Source organism: Crinia signifera, chromosome 7 (assembly GCF_055691185.1).
Source record: "Crinia signifera chromosome 7, ASM5569118v1, whole genome shotgun sequence".
Lineage (NCBI taxonomy): Eukaryota > Metazoa > Chordata > Amphibia > Anura > Myobatrachidae > Crinia > Crinia signifera.
In genome coordinates, this window is record NC_139223.1 from 129,350,441 (window position 1) to 129,362,850 (window position 12,410).

At 42.8% G+C, this 12,410-nt stretch overlaps 1 protein-coding gene across 1 annotated transcript in view; it reads left to right on the forward strand.

Annotated features, from left to right (window-relative positions):
• Window positions 1-10,262, forward strand: part of SLC4A3 (solute carrier family 4 member 3) — a 35,876-nt gene extending 25,614 nt beyond the window's left edge. Inside the window, exons 11-18 of the mRNA XM_083152055.1 lie at window positions 973-1,167; window positions 1,338-1,520; window positions 1,638-1,727; window positions 2,143-2,309; window positions 4,000-4,250; window positions 5,168-5,337; window positions 7,316-7,489; window positions 9,679-10,262. Coding sequence (XP_083008181.1) covers window positions 973-1,167; window positions 1,338-1,520; window positions 1,638-1,727; window positions 2,143-2,309; window positions 4,000-4,250; window positions 5,168-5,337; window positions 7,316-7,489; window positions 9,679-9,756 — 1,308 coding nt within the window. The 3' untranslated portion in view covers window positions 9,757-10,262. The remainder of the gene's footprint in view (window positions 1-972; window positions 1,168-1,337; window positions 1,521-1,637; window positions 1,728-2,142; window positions 2,310-3,999; window positions 4,251-5,167; window positions 5,338-7,315; window positions 7,490-9,678) is intronic.
• Window positions 10,263-12,410: the final 2,148 nt, after the last annotated feature.

Here is a 12,410-nt window from a genome sequence, read left to right on the forward strand (position 1 = left end):
GAGCAATGGGTAGAGGGCAGATCCGGACATGACATGTCATCCAGGCATTCACAGACAGAGCTACATGCCTCAGCATAAGTGTCCGTGAGGAAGAGGGGGCAGGTCACAGGAGGAGGACAGTGTGTGTGCGGTGCAGGGAGCTGCTCAGCCTCTCCATACTGCCGCTCGCTGTCAGACAGGCGCTGTGGGTGGTGTGCAGGAGGCAGTGACAGTGAGGGCTGAGGCAGCTTTAGCAGAGCAGGGAGGGAGACAGCGCCTTTTCAGCATGGCGCCTCCCTGCTTTGCAGGAGCTGCTGAGTGGGTAGCGCCGGCCCTGTAGGGACTGGAGGGGGTAGTAGTGCATAGGTAGGGGGGTTTATTAGAACAAGCATGAGGAGGAGTACTTTGAATGTTGTACTTTATAATGTCAAGTTGGCTGCTTGTCACATAAACTGTCATTACCTATATTGAGAGCCTTTATGTATAAATTGTGTACATACATATTTATAACAATTAGAGTAAACATGAATTAAAGCTGTTATATATTTTTTTTTCACATGCAAGGAGAGGTCCAGCTCTTTTATTGATGGAGGGGCTTCTCTCCAACATTTTGGAATGCCTGAAACATCGATTCTTATTGCTTGGATCTTTGCAGCTTCATAGCTAACAAAAATACTCTACAGAGCTTTGTGACGTCACATGGTACACAGGGGCATGGCTCATTCTCTCAATGCAATGATGAACATGAGCTACTGTATTATCAGTAGCTAGTATAGTCAGTGAGTTTAAGCTTTGGCAAATGTGTTTGGGTATTTGTGATGTAGAGAAAGAGATTTGTACATGGAGAACTTGGTCCTCATTTCCTACTTTCTTTGCTGCTGTATGTAGAATCTGCTCAGCTACTGTAACTACTGTATACAGGTCTATATTAGCCAATTCTCAAACTTCTCCAGGAATTCCAGGTTTCATAGTTACGTGTCGTCTTTGTATCAGTTCTGCCAGGCTCAGGACATAGAGTACCTAACTGGCCGGGTGTGGATTGGGTTCTGGCTGGTCCTTTTTGTCTTGGGGATGGTTGCAGCTGAGGGGAGTTTCCTGGTCCGTTACATCTCTCCATTCACACAAGAGATCTTTGCTTTCCTCATCTCTCTCATCTTTATCAATGAGACATTTTACAAGTTATATAAGGTATGTATGAAAATAAGGTATGTCAAAATGTGCGATTTTCGCGACAAAAGGTGCAATATTTACCGCAATTTGCATCCTATTAAATGTGTAACATGCAAATTCGGCCATTTTTTTTTACTAAAAAATCGGAAAAGTCAAAATATCTCATCCTATTAAATGTCACCCCATAGGTCTTCACAGATCACCCTTTGCTCAGAACGTACCCATCTGGGGGGTCAGGAAGCCGTACGGCTCAACTGGGTCCACGTATGCAACCAAACACGGCTCTGCTGTCACTTATTCTAATGTCTGGAACTTTTCTTATTGCCTTCTTCCTGCGGAAGTTCAAGAACAGTCGCTTTCTGGGAGGAAAGGTAATGACATCACCGTATTGTATGTATAATCTTCACTGTACAGTATGTATACTTTTCACAACAAGCTGGTTTACTGTCTGAGTATGCACTCTATCTGTAATGGTCTCTTTTTTCCAGGCACGGAGAGTCATTGGAGATTTTGGAATTCCTATATCAATTCTAGTAATGGTCCTTATTGATTATACAATAACTGACACATACACACAGGTATATCTTTATAATCTGGATTTATAAAAAAAAATCTGGTGTTCTTCATATTTATTTCAGTGTTAGAGGAACATTTACAATACATGGAACAATGGGCCTGATTCAGGCCTGATTACAGGGCTGCTTTTTTAGCAAATGGACAAAACCATACTGCACTGCAGGTGGGGCAGATGTAACATGTGCAGAGAGAGTTAGATTTGGGTGAGTTATTTTGTTTCTGTGCAAGGTAAATACTGGCTGCTTTATTTTTACACTGCAATTTAGATTTCAGTTTCAACACACCCCATCCAAATCTAACTCCACCTGCCCTGCAACATGACTTTGTCCATTTGCTAAGTCCTGCGATGAGGTCTGAACCAGACCGAATCCTTCATAAGAGATGCTCACTTCTCAAATTCTCCTCTTTTATTTCTAGAAACTTAATGTTCCATCGGGTCTGTCCGTCACCTCACCAGCGAAACGAGGCTGGTTTGTACATCCCATGGGGACATCGAGCCCATTTCCCCTCTGGATGATGTTTGCATCGGCTATTCCAGCACTTCTAGTTTTTATCCTCATCTTTATGGAGACTCAGATCACAACGTGAGTGAAGATGGTAGAATGCCACATGCCACTGTTTCTGTAGATGTGTCCTGGACAAGAAAGACTCCAGCGTTAAAGTTATAGCCATTTCGTTGCAAAAGAAAAGCTGGGTGCACACTTAATGATATATTGTTAACGAAATGTACTATATCGATATCGTTAAGGATATATAGTGCAAATCGTCCAGTGTGTACACTCAATGTCATTAATGATGCGTGCTCCCGCATATCATTAATGGCAACAACCCCCCCCCCCCTCCTGTTGTCTATATAAGCAGCTCAGTCTTGACTATCTAGTTAATGACTGCATGTATACGGCGCGTAGGGTGAGTGACGTCACTGACCGATATTGTTATAGATACCAATCAGTGTGTATGTACTATATCATTTATATCATTACTCTCGTGGCACCATCGATAAAGATAACAGTATCAGCAGTGACGGGAATCACCTAGTGTGTACACAGCTTTACTATCATTGCCTAGAGTGTGCCAAATGAAACAGATAAAAGCTACAGGGTACAGGGAAAAAAATTGCAGCTAAAAAACGAGCCTAAAGGTGCCCATATACAGCCTGCCGAGTCGCTGAGGGGAGCTTCACTTCACAAATGTTGGGTCACTCCCGGGACGGACCCATGTCCAAATTCACGGTGCGACACGGCATTTGCTATGTGCAAGGGGTATTGTGTAGTGTTCTCTGATGGGAATTTGTTTTAAATAAACTTGTTACATTTTACTATTTCTGTTTTTAAATTATTTGTAACTAGATACCAGACCGTCAAAATTATGTAACAACAAAACAGTAGTATCAGCGGTGGTGCCCATGTGCAGCAGAGCAACACTTGAATTGCCTGTCAGGCGCCATCTAGCGGCCACCGGCTCGCAGAACACTTGAATCCCCCCCTATAGAAGTGACGACCACCATTATTTTTTATTCTATAATAATAATAATCAGGTCATCTGTCTCCCACTTGTAATTGTTGTAATGAAATTACAGGACTGCGCTCTATGAAAAATTCAGTCTCAATCCCTAATATATACGAGGGTGGATCAATAAGTACCTGTGTTTGAAGACAGGTGGCGTCGCTGAGGAAAGTTGGTATTACTATCGTGTACTACAATCTTTCAAACAACGCCATACCAAATTACAGATTGATGCATAGGTTACTTTTTATTCCACCACAACAATGCACCAGCTCCCTCATCCGGAATTGTTGTGGCCAAATTGCATGATTTGCGCTATGAATTGTTGCCGCATGCACCGTACTCGCCAACTTGGCTCCCTGCTACTTCGTTCTGTTCCCTAACCTGAAAACGTGGCTTGCGGGGAAAAATTCAGCTCGAACGAGGTCACCGTCGATACAGAACCTACGTGAGTTTGACAAATCATATTTTTTAGAGGGTTTAAAGAAATGGTGGGGGCGTTGGGAAAAGTGTATTGCCGTGAAAGGAGATTATGTTGAAAAATAAATGAAACATTTTTGTCTTTATTCTTAACACAGGTTAACATTGATCCACCTTCGTATTGCACTCTAAAATGACATGACATCATACAACATAAATATGTTTTAGAAAACATTAATTTAGATACATGATAATTTAAGTTGTGAAATGAAATTGTCATACTTTGTGGTGCATCGAAGTACAACGTTTTACTTTAAAAGTGTTCTCTGTGCCCCTTCCCTCTGCTAGTCTCATTGTCAGCAGGAAGGAGAGGCATCTGCAGAAGGGCAGCGGGTTCCACCTGGATCTTCTCCTGATAGGCTTCCTGGGGGGATTTTGTGGTCTTTTAGGACTACCCTGGCTTACTGCCACCACAGTGCGCTCTGTAACTCATGTTAACGCCCTGACTCTAATGAGCAAAACGGCTCCAGGAGAGAGGCCGCGGATCGCTGAGGTCAAGGAGCAGCGAGTCACAGGAGTACTGATTGCAATTTTAGTCGGTGAGGATACAATGCTCACAGCTCTTCTATTATCAAATATAAATTGTGTATGTGTAAAAACTTTAAATAATTACACTGAGCTAATCATTTAGTTAGAAAATAAAGGACACTTTTTCTCATATGGAGTTATAAAAGCTTGGAGAGAGATAAACTGGGAGAGATATAGTGTCAACCAATCAGCTCCTGTAATTTTTCAAACACAGCAGGTAAAATGGCAGAAGCTGATTGGTTGGTACTTTTCCTCTTTCCAAATCTCCCCTAGAGTTTTGCTAATATGCAAATAATAGTTTTGCAGTACCTTATCCTAACCTCTTGGTGTCACTGTTGCTGTATATGTGGCTGATGGCTAGCTCTATATACACAGATGGAAAATGAATGACACCTACAGACTAATATACACAATTATTGTACAAAATATTGATTACATTGGGCTGGTAGAGACCTGAAAGTCATGACAGGATTTCTATTCTGTGATGTCCCTTGAGGCTAAATTGTCACTGTAAATAGATGTGCATTGACTCTTCCTCCAATACAGTTCAGTAACACTGTAGCTAAGTGGACCCATTATCCTCCATATTTCCATATTATATTGATATATACTGTATATTTGTTCTAGAAACTAAAAGTGTACTGTATTCTCAAAAGCTGAAAATCAAATCTATGTGTAATAATAGATTGTGTTTAAATCTTATTTGTGCCACAGCACAGGGAGGGTAGTACTTGTAGTACTTACAAATTGATGTTCATTATTGTTATAATAATATAAGGGAGACATATTTTGCCACCTTAAGTATTTGTTATATGATTAACTAGATTTTTTAATATAGTTTCTGTTATTTCTAGGAGTTATTTTATTGTTTCCATTACTATACTATTTTATTGCTCATGCTGTATTTTTGTTCATATCTTGTCCGCAGGACTCTCCATAGTCATGGGGGAGATGTTGCGGCAGATCCCACTGGCTGTTCTGTTTGGGATTTTTCTGTACATGGGGGTGACGTCCCTCACTGGGATCCAACTATTTGAGCGACTCCTCCTCATCCTTATGCACCCCAAACATCACCCGGAGCACCCCTATGTGGTGAAGGTGTGCCTGCCTGACAATATTCACTATGTATAAATGACTTTGCAGTCAGAAAGTGTCTCTACAGCAGCGGTTCTCAAACTGTAGGTCCTGACCCCAAAGTGGGACCCGACCTTCTCAGCATGGGGTCGCGACTCCAGGCTGATGACTTTTCTAATCTCAGTCTAAAAAATCTGTTGAATTGTCTATTATTTTATACTCCTCACATCATTTAGTGCCTCCACAATGCTGCCATGTACAGTATGTGCTTTCTGCTTACTCCACATATGATGTGAGGCCTTCTACGGTAACTTACTGGGGTCCTGTAATTATTTTTATTGTCTGATGGGTTCCCAGAGCAAAATAGTTTGAGGATCACTGCTCTACAGCATACTTACCTACCCTCCTGGACGCCCCTGGAAAAGAGGGCAAGTCCCTACAACCCCCCTCTGCGTGGGGTCCGTGGGGATCAAACTATGTCAGCAACAAAATTGTGTCATCGTAGCCCCACCCTCCCATTGTGCAAATTTGTGTAATACCAACATTGCATGGTGGGCGGGGCCACAGCGATGCAGTTATGCTGGCCACGCCCCCAATGCAGTCACAAAGTAGTGAAGTATGCTCGGCAGAGTGTACATTATTGCCTTTGTTATGAACCTTCCCATCTCAACACCATTTGGATAGACCAGTGTTAGCCAACCTGTGTCTCTCTTGCTATTGTTGAATTAAAAGTAACACAAACTAAGGGCATGATTCAAGGTTGATCACAAAAGCAAAACAGCTCATCGCCATCGTTGTACACACAGCAATCCGTGCTTCAATCCTATGTGATCTAATCAGATCGCTTAGAACTAGGGCTTAAATCGCCCTGTGTGTATGCCCCTTAAATTTCTCTGCATATGTTACATTTGACCCACCTGCAGTGCAGAATCTTTTTGGACATTTCAGAAAGGTTTTGGATGTATGATCAACTCTGAATCAGGCCTTAACTTAGTTGCACTTTCCCAGCACGCAAGTTAAAGATTGAAAATCTTTCTTTTAAATGTTTGGGAGGGGAGGTGGGGGAGAGATTTATCAAAGCTTGGAGTGAGCTAATGTGGAGTAAGTAAAAGTACCAACCAATCAACACCTGTCTTTCATTTTTCAAACACAGCCTGAAAAATTACAGTAGCTGGTTAGTAGTACTATTATTATTTTAATTTTATTTATAAGGTTTCACAAGTGTTTAGCAGTGCCATTCAAAGGAACAATACAGGGAGACAAAACTCAACATTACAGTAAGTAAATAACAAAAACAGAGTACGGGTAAAAAGAGCGCCACAGTTCAATACACATTACAGCGTAAGTGTAATTAGTGAGGACTTGATCAGTAGTGTAAGTAGTGAGGGGCTTGTGGCCAATGATGGAGATGAGAATGTGGACGAAGATGGTCACTGAGGGGGTTATTCTAGTTTACTCGCAAAGGCACAATCACTCTCTAATGGTCAAAACCATATGCTCTGCAAGTGGGGCTGATGTAATATGTGCAGAGAGAGCTAGATTTGGGTGTTTTAATGTTTCTGTGCAGGGTGACTACTGGCTGCTTTATTTTTACACTGCAAAATAGATAGTTTGAGGTACAAACCCCACCCAAATCTAACTCTCTCTGCACATGTTACATCAGCCCCACCTGCAGTGCATATGGTTTTGTCCATTAAAGAGTGATTGTGTCTTTGCGATTGAACTAGAATAACCCCCTGAGTGTGTGAGTATGGGAGAGCTGTGAGTCAAATGTGAAGAGAAGAGGGCTTTGACAACAAGTGGGAAGAGGGCCCTGCTCTCAGGAGCTTACAATCTAATAGTACTACAGTATGTCCACTATATCTCTCTCCAAGCTTTGATAAATCTCCACTATGTGTAAAATATCAAACATCGGAGTTAAAAGGCTAGAGTTGTCTAGTGTTCTATGAGCTTGGAATGCTATGTAAGTACTTATTACTAAATAATGTGTGTCTGTGTCTAGGTGTGCACGTGGCGGATGCATCTGTTCACCTGCGTCCAGCTTTCCTGCATTGTGCTATTGTGGGTAGTGAAGTCTTCTCCAGCATCACTAGCGTTCCCATTCCTCCTCATCCTCACCGTTCCTCTGAGACGTTTTGTCCTGCCAAGGTTTTTCCATGAGAGAGAACTTAAGGCTGTGAGTTACCCCTTATACATTTCAACTTTCTATAGCTCAGAGTCCTTAAAGCCCTGGCTAATGTGTGTCTTCTTCTCGAACCTCTATCTTTGTATGACATTTCATACTCTGAAAAGTCATACAAAGATATTCGTTATAATTGTACAGTAGTAGTATAAATATTGTGTGAAATTGTCCTTATTGATATAGAAAATAATTTATTGTCTGGAACGTTTAATACTGGTTTCAAATTGCAAACCTGCTTCCCACCCGTTTTTGTAAACGTGTCTTAAAACGGGTCAAAAGCCAGTTAAACCCCTTTCATATTGCATGTTGTAAATGGTATATTGCAGTTTCAATACCGTTTTTGTACCTTTCAGATTCAACCCGTTTCACCCATAGAAAGCCATAAAATGTCATTTTAATTGATTATTTCCTGCTTATGGGCAGGGATCATGCAGGGAGATAACCTATCACCCTTGTGTGGTTATCATTTGTAGCAAATACCGTTTCTGAGCTGTTCAGACTGCAGGGGAAATGGCTCAGAAACGTGTAGGATCCTGCTTTTAACACTTTTCAAAATACCGGTATTCTGTAACTGGTAAATTGACAATGGAGCTTTCACACTGCAGCTGTTCCCATTTTAAAACGGTATAAAAACGGCAATATACTGCGTTATAGCTGCAATGTGAAAGAGGTATTAGTTAAGTTCCCCCAAGCATAATATTTATTTTGGTACTTGTGTATTTTGGTGGCGCCCATCGCATCGCATACCATAACGCATACGATGGTATGCGATGCGACGCGATTTCGTTCGATAGTGTACGATGGCATACAATTTTCAAATTGTATGGCATTGTACATGGCATACAATGCCATATGATGCGATGCGTTGCGATTAAACATTGTATAAGCACCCTAATGGGTGCTTATACAATGTTAAGCACCCTAATGGGTGCTTACAATGTTAAATGCACCCCCACGCCACCCCCCCACTATAAACGTGAACCCGAAGTGTGGCAAGCGTCGGCGGTACGCGTCCTACGACCTTTTCATACCCCCACTATCCACGTCGGCGTGGAGTTGAGAATAGAACAGTGTGGCGAGCGCAGCGAGCCACCGAGCCCGAAGCGTGGCGAGGGGACGCGGATACCTGTGAAGCCAGCGAAGGGACGCGTTTACCTGTGAAGGTATCCGCGTTCCCTCGTGGGGCTCGCTGCGCTCGCCACGCTTCGGGCTCGGTGGCTCGCTGCGCTCGCCACACTATTCTATTCTCAACTCCACACTGACGTGGATAGTGGGGGTATGAAAAGGTTGTAGGACGCGTACCGCCGACCCTCGCGGGCTCGCTGCGCTCGCCACGCTTCGGGTTCACGTTTATAGTGGGGGGGGTGGCGTGGGGGTGCATTTAACATTGTAACATGGCATGCGATGCGATGCGAAGCGTTCATCGTACGATGTACATCGGGGGCGCCGCTATAATACACAAGTACCTTTTATTTTTAAAATATATCTTTGTTTTTGTTTGAATTGAGGCCATTAAAGAACATAATCTGAACAGTGCAATGTTATACTACCCCACAGGCCTGATTCCGAGTTGCATGCAGTGACTATCCGTATTTGGGTGAGAGTTGCACACCTCATATATACTTAGTGCTAGCTCTTAAGGTCCATACACACTGAGCGATTATGCCCAGCGTGTATGGACATGGATGATCACGTTCATTGCTGGGGGGAAAGCCGCTCAGTGCATACACACTGAGCCGCTATCCCCCTGCCCGGCACCGTCAGTGGGGGGAGGACGGCTTTGCAGAGCGCAGCACTATGCAAAGCCATCCTCAAAGCCGCTCATCTGCTGGTAATACCAGCAGATAAGCGGCTTTCCCGGCGATGATACGGGAGTGCACAGCAGCGATCACCGCTCATCACCGGGCCTTACACAAGGTCTGATATGGGTCTGATTATTGTTATCTGATTTTGGGCAATTATTGCTCACTGCAGTGTACATAAGATTCCAATGTACATTAGAAAAACCTTCCATGTGGATTAATGTGTGTCCCAGATATCTTCAATTCAGATCCTTTTTATGAATGCGGCTAGTAGCCATTGTGGCAAAGGAAGCTTACATGATAGTTTAGATGACCTATTACAGTACTACAGAAAATAACATCTTTGTCATACATGTGTTTCCTCTCTTCTTTCCGTATTAGCTAGATTCTGAAGATGTTGAACCAAACTTTGATGAAGACGGGCAAGATGAATACAATGAGCTGCATATGCCTGTCTGAGACATTGATGTCATATCTGTCTGTGTGTTCATTTCGTATTTCCATAGATCCAGCCGTCTCACCTCCCCATTTTACATCTGGGCTCTTGAAAATGATGAACCGGTTCTAAATCTATGTTCTTATTGGCACATATTTATTCAACATACTGTAACAAGCCATGTACTGTTCTCTGTGTTCCTCACTGCATGTACTGTATCTCCCAAGTTAAGATACATCAGTGTGTGCTGGGGTAACAAAGGAGATTAAAACAACTAAGTCTATGGGCCAGATGCACTAAAGGAGAGTACACACGGTGAGATTTAGCCAGGCCATTTTGACTAGATAGTCAAAATCTCCCAGCAATTGGCCAGAATCGCTCTGTGTGTACACTGCAAACTGCGATGTGTGCCCTGTAGCATTACTATCGCCCGGCAAAATAAAAAAAATGAAATAACTAGTCAAAATTTGCACTAAGCCAATATCTCACTGTGTGTGTACACGGCTTTAGCTTAAAAAAAAATGATAAAGTGGAGAGTAATAAACAAGTAGCCAATCAGCTGCTAACTGTCATGTTACAGGCTCTGGAGCAGTTGGATTAAGCCTTAACAAGAGATAAAGTGGAAGGTGATAAAGAGGGACAAAGGACCAACCAATCAGCTCCTAATGGCCAAGTTACAGGCTGTGCTTGAGAAATGACAGTTTGGAGCGATGGACTGGTCCTTTAGCTCTCTTTACCACCCTCCACTTTATCTCTTGCCAAGGCTTAATACATCTGTCATAGTGTTTTAAAAATGACAGTTAGGAGCGGAGTGTCTCCGCTTTATCACTTTTTGAAGCCTGGTGCATCTGGCTCGGAGTCTGTTAACGCTTTATCCACTTAATTTGTATCTATTACATAATGTATCCCTCATAATTCTAATCTCCAAAAAACGTGGCAAACAGGACTAGAGCTGGGTACACAATAGATGATACTGTATTTGAAACAAATTTGATGATAACGACCAATCTAGTGTGTACCCAGTACACTGCTGGCTATGTGTGTAGCTAGTGACATCCCATATCGTCTATATTTATTTATATATATGTATCTCAATTGGGGGATGTCATAAGATATGCTTTGATGCCGAATGCAGCATGGCCCCACTATTTATTTATTTATTATTACCAGTTTCTGGTAATAGCGCACACATATTCCGCAGTGCTTTACAGAGTATAGTTGAACATTCACATCAGTCCCTGCCTCAGTGGAGCTTACAGTCTATATTCCCTACCACATGTACACGCACACACAGACATTCTAGGATTAATTTTTGTTAGAAGCCAATTAACCTACAGGTATATTTTTGGATTGTGGGAGGAAACCGAAGTACCCGGAGTAAACCCACGCAAGCACGGGGAGAATATACAAACTCCGCACATTTAGGGCCATGGTGGAAATCGATCCCATGACCTCAGTGCTGTGAGGCAGTAATGCTAACCCTTACACTGTCCGTATGGCCTCTAAATCCCCCCCCTCCCGCCCCAGCCATCTCTCCCTTTACTGTCGGCATCGGCAAGTGTGCATGTACTTGCCGATACAGGCTCCACCACCAAGTCCTGTAGCTAACAAGGTCATAAGGCGCCTATTGAATTATTGTGATTAACATTTTTCCTTTAACTTAAACCTTGATTACCCTTCGAAATAAATCACACGGACACATGACCTGAAATAAATCACATGGACACATGACCTGAAATAACCACACGGACAACCACTGCGTAAGATTAAAAAAGGTCAACGGTATTTATTGTTGGTATGACCCTATTGAAAAGGGATGGCCTGGAGAGCGCTTGTCATAAAACGTTAACAATGGTGGCGACTACAACGCCCCAACTTGTAACCAGGGCGATGAACCGCCCCCCCCATTGGATTCAAAGCACAGCCCGCACCGCACCTCCTATTGCATGGTGAGGACAGTTCTAGTAAGTGGCCAACGTCCCCCCTCGGGGGCAGGACTCACCAGCCTTCCTGTCAGAGGGTGGCAATACCACACAGTGACCTCCTGTACTTCAAACTTGGCGGCTGATCGAGAGCGCCCTCCCGCCAATTATAATTGAAATTATTGTGAGCCAAATTTGGGTGAAGGCCAAAAGGCCAGGTGGTAGTTTAAGAAACAAGGGAGGGAGGGTGGGAATCCAGACTCAAGAGGAAGATGGATCACCTGACTACCCTTTATATACCTCTGCCTAAGCTACCACCCCTTCTACACCTGATTGGCTACACCTAACAACCCTGCACTTCTATGGGTAAGAGAAACTCTTATTCTGGCTTTTGTCATACCATCACAAAATTCACAGGCTCTTATATGCCCTCATGCCTATGCAGCCCTCGCTTTCTCTTCTGTGTACACAGCGTCTAGCATGTACCCAGCATTAGGGGAATTTTCAGGGAGCCATTAATGTTCTAACAATCCAATGTAATATTTTTTCCCCAAAAATGCTATTAGACCATTGGCAAAATGTTGTAAATAAATGCTTTCCTAACAAGGCTCACAGTCTATTTTCTTATATGTAAGGCAAAGGAGGATGATGCTGGGATTGGCTTTTGATGTCATGGTTTCAGGGCAAAATATATATATTTTTTAAGTTGACTTATTTCACTTTTATTTTACTTTCCAGTAAACAGATGAGCATAG